The sequence below is a fragment of the Ahaetulla prasina genome, chromosome 5 (assembly GCF_028640845.1).
Source record: "Ahaetulla prasina isolate Xishuangbanna chromosome 5, ASM2864084v1, whole genome shotgun sequence".
Classification (NCBI taxonomy): Eukaryota; Metazoa; Chordata; class Lepidosauria; order Squamata; family Colubridae; genus Ahaetulla; species Ahaetulla prasina.
In genome coordinates this window covers 1120881-1132277 of record NC_080543.1, presented here as the reverse complement: position 1 = coordinate 1132277, position 11397 = coordinate 1120881, and the positions used below count along the sequence as shown (strand labels likewise).

General features: G+C 56.3%; 1 protein-coding gene across 4 annotated transcripts in view; it reads right to left on the bottom strand.

Annotated features, from left to right (window-relative positions):
• Positions 1-33: 33 nt before the first annotated feature.
• The window catches only part of STIM1 (stromal interaction molecule 1), a 71047-nt gene continuing 59683 nt past the window's right edge, over positions 34-11397 (bottom strand). Inside the window, exons 7-13 of one of the 4 annotated variants that reach the window (XM_058185255.1) lie at positions 9868-10045; positions 8815-8982; positions 6844-6944; positions 4350-4588; positions 3343-3423; positions 1757-2141; positions 34-1025 (exon numbers count right to left, since the gene is read on the bottom strand). In XM_058185255.1, coding sequence (XP_058041238.1) covers positions 533-1025; positions 1757-2141; positions 3343-3423; positions 4350-4588; positions 6844-6944; positions 8815-8982; positions 9868-10045 — 1645 coding nt within the window. In that variant the 3' untranslated portion in view covers positions 34-532. The remainder of the gene's footprint in view (positions 1026-1756; positions 2142-3342; positions 3424-4349; positions 4589-6843; positions 6945-8814; positions 8983-9867; positions 10046-11397) is intronic. The other 3 variants (XM_058185257.1, XM_058185256.1, XM_058185258.1) reach the window with 3 other exon arrangements.

Below are 11397 nucleotides of genomic sequence, written 5' to 3'. Positions count from 1 at the left end.
CAGCCATCCCAGAATGACACCACACAGGCAACCTTATTAAAATAGTCTACATGCTTTATTAGATTCAAAACAGTTTTACGAAAAGCAGCTGGCTGGCCCAAGGAGCTGCCCCCCTTCGTTGCCTGGGCAGCCCCCCTGCAGCCTTGCTGGCCAGATGGCCGCCTTCCTCCTTGCCCTGAGACCAGCGAGACGGGCTCACGTGTGGCTGCTCTGGGCGGTCCAGGGTGCAGCAAGGACCCCGAGGCGTTGCCATCCTGTATTCGGCTGCACCAAGCAGCCACGAGAGCCGTGAAGCTTTGGTTCTGCTCTCGAGGGAAGGCTGTGGTCCAGGGGCGCCTGTTGGGGTTCCCCTGCTCTGACCGCACGGGGGGGAGCAGCGGGCAGAAGGGGGGCAGCGGGTGCAAGCCATGCGCAGCCAAGCAGGGCACTCTGGCCCCAGGAGGCCCCCCAGCAAAGAGCGTCTCTGTCACCACCAGGCGTTCCAGTGGAGGGCAGCCAAGGGCAGCTTGCCCAGTCCTTCCATGTCCTCCGGCTACTTCCGGGGCTTCTTAAAGATCTTAAGCGGGAACTTCTTCTTCCCAGGGCCTGAGTCAGTCTCCTCGCCTGTGGAGCCACTGTCCTCCTCGCCCGCCGCGCCCGTCTTCTTGGCCGCCAGGTGTGGGATACGGCTGTTTGCCTTGCCAGACAGGAGGGAGAGCCCGGTGCGGCCATTGGCAGGCGGCGAGGGGGTGTCGGGCTCAGTGGAGCTGGGGCTGTGTGACCGAGAGGAATCCCCTGAACGGGCCCCCACCGGCCCCAGCTCCCCCAGGCTGGCCGCCTTCTCCAGCCCCCCGTAGTGGTTGAGCGGGGCCACCTTCTTCATTGTTAGCGGGGTCTCCGACTCGACAGGCTCCGTTTGGTGCTGCTGCTGTTCCTCAACCGGTTTGTTCAGCAGGGCGGGGCGCAGCTTGGGCATGGAAATGGCTGCCCGTGGGAGGTCGCTCAGGTGTGGGATGGAGGAATCCGAGTCCGAGTGGGCCAGGTCCCTGGAGTGGGGGGAGGTGAGAAGACGTGAGTTTGTGAGCCTGGAAAGAATCGAACCCATGCACCTACATTCAGTGGCACACAGAAGCAGCTGCCTTCCGATGCCCACCCCCCATTTCTTCACAGACTGAACCAAGGCCAGCAAGCAATTTTCCTCCATGCCACCTTCAAAGACACCCCCCACCCGCAAGTAGGCTGATGCACAGAGGCGGCTGCAAGCAGGTGGGTGGGGATGGGAGGGGGTGGAATCCGAATCCCACCAAAGAGTCCTGGGGGAGGAGTCTCTGGATGGGAGGGGCATTTGCCTCTTCCAAAGGGTGCATCTGCCTGCAGACCGATAGCAGAGAATGCCGCAGCCCTTTGCAGCCCCCTTGGAGCCCACCTTGATGAAGGGCTGCTGGAGACGCTCTGGAAGGGCCTCACTCTCATACAGAGTGCTGGGAGGGGCATATAAATGCTACTGCTGTCCTTCATCCGCCCCAGGCAAATGGCCAAGCAGAGCGGCCTCAGCAGAAGCCAGGCCACACAAACCGGTGGACACAAGCCGTCCACAGCACTTTGAGCACAGCAAACACAACCACACTCCAACCCAGGGGTCAAGGTAGCTCACGGTGCAGTTAGTGGGTTTCCTGGGAAGTCACAGCAGGCACCACACCCCGTGCAGCGGCTGCCGACAACTGGCCAAAGGTTAGGCGAGGGAGCATGTGCCGAGGCAGAGCGGACAGGACGGTACCCTGAGCTCTCCGTCTGGCCGTGCGTCCCCGAGGTGACATCGGGAGGGGGCAGGTTGGGCAAGGCATCCATCTGCAGGATGTAGGAGGAGGTGGTGTGGTGGTAGAGGATGGGCAGCCCATGGCAGGGGGGAGCGGAGGGCGCTCCGTGGCCGGCCGAGGAGGAGGAGGAGTAAGGCGGAGATGTTGGGACGTCGATGCTGCTGCCGCCACCGGTGAGGCTGGGCATTCGGCGCAGAGTGACCCTGCCGGGCAGGTAATGTACCAGCGGTCCCGATTCCCCCTGGCAGGGGGCCTGCTGGTGACTCTCTACCAACCTCTGCGATCCCAAGGAATGCTGGGGGTCCACCAGGCGCTGACGAACAACGCTGCTTGGCAAGGTGGGAGCTGGCGAGAGAGAAGGGAACAAGGGCCAGTTAGGGCGAAAGAGGCTGCACCAGATGGCGCTTGTCCAGGAGGCGCTTCCTTCATTTCGGTCTTGCCGGGAGGGAGGAAGGGAGGGAGAGCGGGAGGGCGGACAGGGTTGGGGGGCATCAGAGGCTGTCCTGCTTTCCCCCTAAGCCTTCCCTGTTTCTTCTCCCACTCCCTGTGACACAAACAACCAAGGAGGAGGACGAGGTGAGCTTTTCCCCAGTCCGGCTGAAGCACACAAGACAGTGTGGCTTCCCCCTCAATTGCCCACTACCTGTCGGCCCCAGCCCCATGGTGCCTGGGGAGATGCCCAAGGCTGATGGCTGGGCCCGAAGGGGCATGCAAACGGGACGCAAGAAGTTACTTGGTGCACAAAAGATCCGAGGAAGAATCAGGCCCTGCTGCGAAGCGAAGAACCAGGAAACAGCCGGTAAGGGGGGACCTTTCAGCACCATCTTCCCCTGACCCCAGCCCTCCCCCTTCAAATTGCCCCTCCCAATGCCTGTCTCTGGGGAAGACAAAGTCTGGGGGCCCTCCTGCACTTCTTCCCTACACCGTGATAATTTGGAGTGGGAAAATCTGCTGGCAAGGAAGATCTCTTCAAAGGAGGTCCTGGTGGGAGCTAGAAGAAGAGCCTTCTCCATGGGGTCTCCCTCCCGGTGTGACATCAACCCTGCAGAGACAAGACTGGCTCCCATCTTGACCCTCTTCCACACAGCACTGAAAACCTGGCTCTGCCAGCTGGCCTGGGGACCCCAGAGTGGGGAATTCTGGGAGTTGAAGTCCACAAGTCTTAAAGCTGCCAAGGTTAAAGACCCCTGCTCTAAAGGCAAGAAAAGCAGGAGGGGGTGGGGTGGACCCCCTTTCTCTCCCTGCCCCTATCCTGGCAAAAAAAACCTATGTGAATATGGACGTCTATTCATGGGAAGGAAGGCTGCCCCCCATCCCGCCCCTCTGCTCTGCTTTTAGGGCTTCTCTCCTGCAGCGGTTCTTCGTTCTGATGGGCACCGCCCTCCGGGAGGGGTCGACAGAGAGAGGCAGCAAGGGGGTGAGGGTTAGTGGCTGTGCTAGAAAGGAGAACCGCCCAGACAGGGGGCAGGAAGAGGGGCTCGGCTGCAGCGGCCGGTGGAGTTTAGTCTGGTGGGTGAAAGCGAATCCAAGATAAGAAGGCTCAAACCGGGGTGCTTCCAGAAGGCCTGGTCGTCCGAGCTGGGGGCGGAGCGGTCACTCCACTGGCGCCCCAAAAGCAAGGCCACGTCTGGCGTCAGCAAGGAGGGCAGGCGGGGAGAGAGAAAGCGTCATTGGCATCCATGTCTGGGAAGGGCGGGGGGGGGGGCTCAGCAACCAGATATCCCCCTCGAAGGGGTCTCTGCCAGAAGACCCCTGGGCCTTCCTGCCCCCCCCCCCCAGCCTGGGCCCTGGAGAAAAAGGCGGGGCCTTCCCGGGTCAGGACCTCAAGGAGGGCTTTTGTCTCCACCCCCTCGGCTTCTCTGGGGCCCTCCCCAGCCTCCCAGGGCAGATCCAAAGGGCTTCCAGTGCCAAGATGACCAGCCTCGCCTCTACCCCAAGACCCCTCCTCTCTGTGACCCACGGCAGGTGCCCAGCTGAATTGGGTACTGAGAAAAGCACTCTGTAGATGCTCAGAGGCACTGCTGGGGTTAAGCACGAGGGAGTCAAGGCTGGCACCTTTGCTGCTTTTCTCAGAGCAAGACAAAGCACAGCTAGTCCTCGGCTTACGACCGTTCAATTAGTGACTGTCCGAAGTTACATCCCTAACAATAGTGACTTATGACCATTTTTCACACTTACGACCGTTGCAGCCTTCCCCGTGGTCACATGATCAAAATCTGGCTGCTTGGCAACCTACTCACATTTATGATGGCCGTAGTGTCCCTGGGACCCCGTGATCCCCTTTTGTGACCTTCTGATAAGCAAAGTCGACGGGGAAGCCAGATTCACTTAAAGACCGTGCGACTAATTTAACAAATGCAACGATTCACTTAGCAACTGTGGCAACAATGGTCATAAAATGGGTCATAATCCATTTAAGAACTGCCTCACTTAGAAGTTTTGGGCTCAACCGTGGTTGTAATTCGAGGACTAGCTGCGAACTTCTTCCACTGAAGATGAGGATGGGTGTTTGGGGAGGGAGGGTCGGGGGGTCCGAGGCCCGCCCCCACCTACACTGCATGGACATGGGGGAGACCATCTCTTCGTCCAGGTCGTCCACGTCGTCGGTCATGATGAAGTGGGAGGTATTGGGGCGTGGGGGCCCCCCCATCCAGCTGGGGTCGATGTTGAGGGCCGTCACCAGCGTGGGGATCCCGGGGTTGCTGACGATCTGGAAGCCGCACAGCAGCTCAATCTGCTGCCAGCGGTGGAGCCGTTCTCGCAGGGCGGCCGTCACCTCGCTCAGCGCCTGCCTGCAGGAGGAGGGGCAGGGGGAGAGGGGAGAGTCAGGGGGTCTGTGGAGACAGGGGGGGGGGTCCCCCCTGGCAACACCACAGCTAGACCTCCACTTGCAACTGTTCGTTTAGTGAATGTTCAAGGTTACAACGGCACTGAAACAAAGGGACTTAAGACCGGTCCTCACAGTTACGACCACTACAGTATCCCTTGGATGTTGATCACAACTGGCAACCGACCTGTACTTATGATGGCTGCATGGTCACGAAATTGAACAAAAATCACTTAACAAGCCTCTCACTTAGTACCAGAAATTTTGGGCTCAATTGTGGACCTACAGTATTTACCACGGTTACCATCAGCAACAGTGACAGAGTTGGAAGGGTCCGCGGAGGTCATCTAGTCCAACTCCCTGCTCACACAGGAGACCTATACTAGGGATTTGAACCACCGAACTGCCAACCTTTCTGATCGACACGTTCAGTGCCTCAGCCACTGAGCTACCTAGTCAGGTTGTGTTGTGTCTCGCCCGCTCCCCCTGTCCTGGCATGCCTCCAGCCCCCAGCCCTGGCACCATGCCCGGACAGGCCGAACAAACAAACCTCCCTCCGATAGCATGTGCAGCTGACTGTTGGAGGCGAGTTATTGGCCCCAAAGGATAGGGTGCGCAACTTAGGTGTCCTCCTGGATGAGCGGCTGTCGTTTGAAGACCATTTGACGGCCGTCTCCAGGGGGGCCTTCCACCAGGTCCGCCTGGTTCGGCAGTTGCGCCCCTTCCTTGATCGGGATGCCTTGTGCACAGTCACTCATGCACTCGTTACCTCTCGCTTGGATTATTGTAATGCTCTCTACATGGGGCTCCCCTTAAGGTGCACCCGAAGGCTTCAGCTAGTCCAGAATGCAGCTGCGCGGGTGATAGAGGAGGATCTCGTACCTCCCACGTAACACCCCTCCCGCGCAGACTGCACTGGCTACCTGTCGCCGGGTGCACTTTAAGGTTTTGGTTATGACCTTTAAAGCGCCCATGGCTTAGGGCCTGGGTACTTACGGGACCGCCTACTGTTACCATATGCCTCCCACCGACCCGCACGCCTCACAGAGAGGGACTTCTCAGGTGCCGTCCGCCAAGCAATGTCGGCTGGCGGCCCCAGGAAGGTCCTTCTGTGGGGCTCCCACACTCTGGAACGAACTTCCCGGTTTACGCCAAATACCTGACCTTCGGACCTTTCGCGAACTGAAGACGATCTTTTATTCGCTGGGCTGGCTTAAATTTTATGGATTGTATAGTTTTATTATTAATTTTAAACGGGGTTTTAATTTCTATATATTTTAAAATTTTAGGCAAATTATAATAAGTTTTTTAATTTTGCATTTTATAGATTATTGTCTTGTCTGTTTTTATTTGCCTGTACACCGCCCTGAGTCCTTCGGGAGAAGGGCGGTATAAAAATCAAATAAATGAAATGAAATGAAAAATGTGCGTCTGAAGCCAGCCACGGGCTGAGATTACCAACAGCTGGAGATGAAACGATGCAATGGATAGACCCACGCTTCCGGAGAATGGAGAGGCGACGTCAGCAAAAGGAAGGGAGGGGCAGGCCTGGATAAGTCCTGAGTCATGGAGCCACACCCCATGGCCTATATAAAGGATCTGCTTTCTGGCATTCTCTGAGTCAGGCAAAGTCTAACTTGGATTGCTGAAGTCACTTCCTGGTCTCCTGCCTGCCTTCAGAACTCTGATAGGACTTTGGCAGAGCTGCAGAGGCACGCCTGATACGGACTTCCCCGACCCGGCCGTCAGCGGAGGAGTGGGACATGACAGGTTGCCACATCCCAGGGTCCCATGGGCGCCCCTGCAACCTTCCCAGCTGCTTCCGACGTGAATGGGTGGAAGCTGGATTCGCTTAATGACCACGTCAAACAATTGCAACGATTCGCTTAGTAACTGTAGCAAGCTACATAAAATCAGGCATGACTCACTAAGCTGTGAGCAGCTTAGCAACGGAAATTTTGGTCCCAACTGTGGTCATAAGTCAAGGACTACCCATCCCAGAGGGGCCCCTCTGTGCAGCCTCAAGCAGCCCAGCTGAAATGAAGCTCCCCACCAGACACCCCCTCCCCTTCCAGGTATCGCTGCAGACTCCTGAATGGAGAGTGGGGGGGGGCGTCTCTCTCTTTGGGCTCCCCTGCTGAACACAGGACACCCCCCCACCGCAAAGGCTGATGGGAAGGGGGCGGGAGGAGAGGGGGGGTGCCTGTGGCACAAACTCACTTGGCGGTCAAAATCTTATGGTCCACATCGTCCAGGGAGGAGCTGTGGGCCACGTGGAAGGTCCCAAACAGGGTGTTGCGTTTCTTCTTGATTTTTTCCGCCTGGAGGGGAGAACCAAGAGGGGGGTCGGGTGGCGTCAGCGCTGGGGAGGTGCAGCAAGATACCCCTCCCCCTCCGAGCTCCCCCTTTCAATCAACTGGTTGTAACTTGATCTGCTGGGAATTCTGCCTTCTATCGATCAATCAATCAGAATAGAGATGGAAGTGACCTTGGAGGTCTTCTAGTCCAGCCCCCTGGTCGAGCAGGAGACCCTATACCTGGGCCTCTGTGGCTCAGACTGGTAAGACAGTCTGTTATTAACAGCAGCTGCCTGCATTTACTGCAGGTTAAGTCCCACCAGGCCCAAGGTTGACTCAGCCTTCCATCCTTTATAAGGTAGGTAAAATGAGGACCCAGATTGGGGGCAATAAAAGTTGACTTTGTATATAATATACAAATGGATGAAGACTATTGCTTAACACAGTGTAAGCCGCCCTGAGTCTTTGGAGAAGGGCGGGATATAAATGCAAATTAAAAAAAAATTCAGACAGGTGGCTGCCCAGTCTTCTCTTAAAAACCTCCAGTGGTGAAGCACCCACAATTTCTGGTGGCAAGCTGTTCCACTGTTTAATTTTCATGAAGTTTCTCCCTAGTTCCATGTTGCTTCTCTCCTTGGTTAGTTTCCCTCCGTTGCTTCTTGTCCTGCCTTCAGGGGCTTTGGAGGACAGGTTGAGCCCCCACTTCTTGGGGGCAGCCCCTCAAATGTTGGAATGCTGCCATCATGCCCTCCCCCCCCCTCCAGTCCTTCTTTTCTCTAGACTGGCCATTCCAGTTCCTGCAAGTGTTCTTCCCCCTCTTTTCTCAGTCCCCCCCATGTTGGGGGGGAGTTTCTCTTAAGGAGGTCCATCTGGCAGGACCAGGAAGAAGGGCCTTCTCCACGGTGGCTCCCTCCCTGCTATTTGAAGAACCCATTTCTTCATTCCTCCCCCCTCCCTTCAGACAGACAGAGGCCCCGTGGTGGCAATGGGGAGCTGCTAGGGGCTCCGCCCCTTCTTCATCTTCCCACTACTGGGATCCCTGCTTTGCAGCCTCTACAAAGATTCTTTCCGCTCACTGCAGAATGGAAAAAGTAAAATGGAGAAGGTTCTAGCTAAGGAAGGAAAACCACACGGTGCTCCCTTTGGAGGAAGATGGGACAGGTTCAAGCGCTACTGCCTGGCCCCAAGCCCAGAATGGCAGGTGCCGATTCTTCCAAGCCCTTCGTTTTTCACACCCACAGACAGAATCTTGCCAGACTGAAGCGTTTCCTATCTGATCTACAATACACTCTGGGAACTAGTAAGGAGGAGCTGCCTTCACCCTCTTTCTCTCACACAAAATATCCAGGCCGAGTTGTCTCTTTAATTTTCTTGAATGAAACCCCTCCCTCCTGGGGATGCCCCTCCTACCTACACTCCATCACATCCATACAGGTAGTCCTCAACTTATTCGTTTAGTGACCATTTAAAGTTGCAACGGCCCTGAAAAAGTGACTTATGACTGGCCTCACACTTAGAACCCACACAGCATCACAGTGGTCACGTGATCAAAATTTGAGTGCTTGGCAACCGGCACGTGTACAACAGTTGCAAAGCTCCTGGGGTGGTGCGATCGCCCCTTGCGACCTTGCCAGGCAGCTTCCAGCCAACAAAGTCAGTGGGGGGAGTTGGATTCACTTAATGACCGCATGATTCAATTAACCACCATGGCCAAAACGATATGAAATCAGCTGGGATTCACTGAATGACCACCTCGATTAATAACAGAAATTCTGGTCCCGACTGTGGTCCTAAGCGGAGGGCTGCCTGTGTATCAGTTGCCAAGATTGGGAGGCCACTCCCTGCTGTATGTGAGTGGTTGGAAAGGGATGCGGGGGGCCACCCCGGCACTCACCCCCTCTTTGGCCAGGAGCAGCTGCTTCTCCGCATTCTGTTTCTTGACGTTGTAGTACTGCACCTCCACCTCGTGGGTCAGCTGCAGCCACTTCTGGAGGGTGTTGGGGGCTGCCCAGCTGCTGTGGGACTCCAGCTCCTTCTCCGCATTCCGGAGGGCCATGCGCACCTGGGGGGCGGGGAGACAGCACAAGGGCCCCAGCAGGGCTTCAGAGGGCAGAGAGAGCGCACGTGCACACACACATATACCGGGCAACACTCTGGAGCAGGGGTCTCCAACCTTGGCAACTTTAAGACTTGTAGCTAAGCTGGCTGAGGAATTCTGGGAGCTGAAGTCCACAGGTCTTACAGTTGCCAAGGTTGGAGACCCTGGTCTGGAGAGAAGAGCAAGAGCAGCCGTGTTGAGGCTTGACGCTCCAGGGCCTTGACAAGGGGGAAAGCCGAAGGCTCCGCGCAGCCCCAGAGACAGCTCAGGGTTGAGGCCAGTCCGGAAGGTGGCAGGTCAAGGGTCATTGTCCAGAAGTAGGAGGTTCAGGGACCAAGAAAAGAGAATATTTGCAGCCGGGGGTTGTAATGAAGGGCCCTTGGCTCTCTCTCTATTTGGTGGTTTTCTTATAGACATTTCATGACCCAACTAGGGAACAGCATCAGTGCTGGAAGGGAGGAAGGTTTGCAAGAGAGGAGGAGGAGGAGGTCGATGACTGTGGGGTCCTTAGTGCTCTCCGAGCCTGGTGGCTTTCTTATAGACATTTCATGACCCAACTAGGGAACATCATCAGTGCTAGAAGGCAGTGGGGTTTGCAGGGAGGAGGAGGAGCCCTGTGTGGGGGGGATCCTTGGTGCTCTCTCAGCTCGGTTGTTTTCTTGCAGACGTTTCATGACCTGACCAGGTAACACCTTCAGCACTATAATCATCATCATCATTAGCACTGATGCTGTCACCTAATCAGCATGAAACGACAGAAACTTAGGAAACGACAGAGCTTCGAGAGCACAGCCCAGGTGCCCAGTAGGGGCCATCCCTTCCAACCCCCCCCCCAGCCCCCAGGCGTACCTGCTCCAGTTCCTGCTCGGCATACTTCTGCCTGCTGAGCTCATTCTCGGTGCCTTCGCGCAGCTCCCGGAGCCGATGGGCCTCTTGCTTGGCGATGCTGATCTCATCCTGCAGCCTCTTCTCCAGGGAGACCTTCTCCACCTCCACCGAGCGATGCTCCTCCTGGGCCTTCTGCAGCCTGAGGAATAGACGGGTGTGTGTGTGTGTGTGTGAAATGTGGGGAGGGAGGGGGCAGGCCCTCCTGGCTGATGAGAGCAGGGCCGAGCGGGATCTGGAGGGAGGGCAGAAGGGACGGAGGCCTCCTGAAGTGGAGGAGGAGAGCAGCAGGAAGGGTGAAGGAGGAGATCCCGGGGAGAACCTGGAGAGCCAGGGCAAAGGAGGAAGCTGGGCTGGGAGGGACCATCTCAGGAATCCTTTGGAGATCTTCTGGAACCTCCTTCCTTTGGTTTCAGGGCAGCCTCCTCTAGCAGAAGGGTCTCACAGGAGGGTGGAGAACCTCCTGGGCGGAGGATGTGGGGCAGGAGGGGGACCCCCTCTCACTCCGAGGCTGCCGGAGGGACAATTAGAAGAGAAGGGCAGAGTTGGAAGGGACCTTGGAGGTCTTCTAGTCCACTTCATCCAGCTGCCATTCTGCCAAGGAGAACTTTCTTCAAACCGCCCGAGGGCCAAGGCTGACGCAACTGCACCTCCTCTGAGTGACTGACGTTTCAAGGGCACTGAAGAAAGGGACTAATGACAGTTTTTCACGCTTACGACCATTGCAGCACCCCTGGGGCCACCTGATCAAAATTCAGACCCTCGGCAACTGGTTCATTTTTATGACGGTCACGTGATCCCCTTTGGCGACCTTCTGACAAGCAAAGTCAATGGGGGAGCCAGATTCACTTAACAACCGGGTTTCTAACTTGACAACTGCAGTGGTTCACTTAACAACTGTGGCCACGAAGGTCATGAAATGAGACAAAACTCACTTAAAAACTGTCTCGCTCAGCAACAGAAATTTTGGGGTCAATTGTGATCATAAGTCGAGGACTATCTGTATGAACACACAGACGCACACAAGTGTAAAGCAACAGCCAACCTCCGCACAGTTTTATGTGCCCGTTCTTAGTTTGGGCAACTCTGCCGGACGAGACCGATTGGAGCAAATGTCCCAATGAAGAAATGCTCCCAGCCGAGGAGGGACCCGTCTAGGGGGTTGCCTGGGGGGGTCTCCCAGTCCTGCCACCTGATGGAGGCCACAGCTTCCCGGTGATCCCATTGGCCGGGCAGAAAAAGGTCTGGGGGCAGAAGGGGAGGGGTCCCCTAGACAAGCAAGCTGTTTGATCCAGTTTTTGTTTCAGAATTGAGATTGAGGCTTAATTTTCCCTTCTCACAATTGCTGGAAAGTGAGAGGGAGCAGCTGAAGCCCCAGAAAACCCACTTCAAGCAGGGCATAATCAGACTGTGGAACTCCCTACCACTGGAAGACAAGAGGAGAAGAGGCTTTTCAATAGGACTCGTGAATGCATTAAAATAACCGTACAAGAG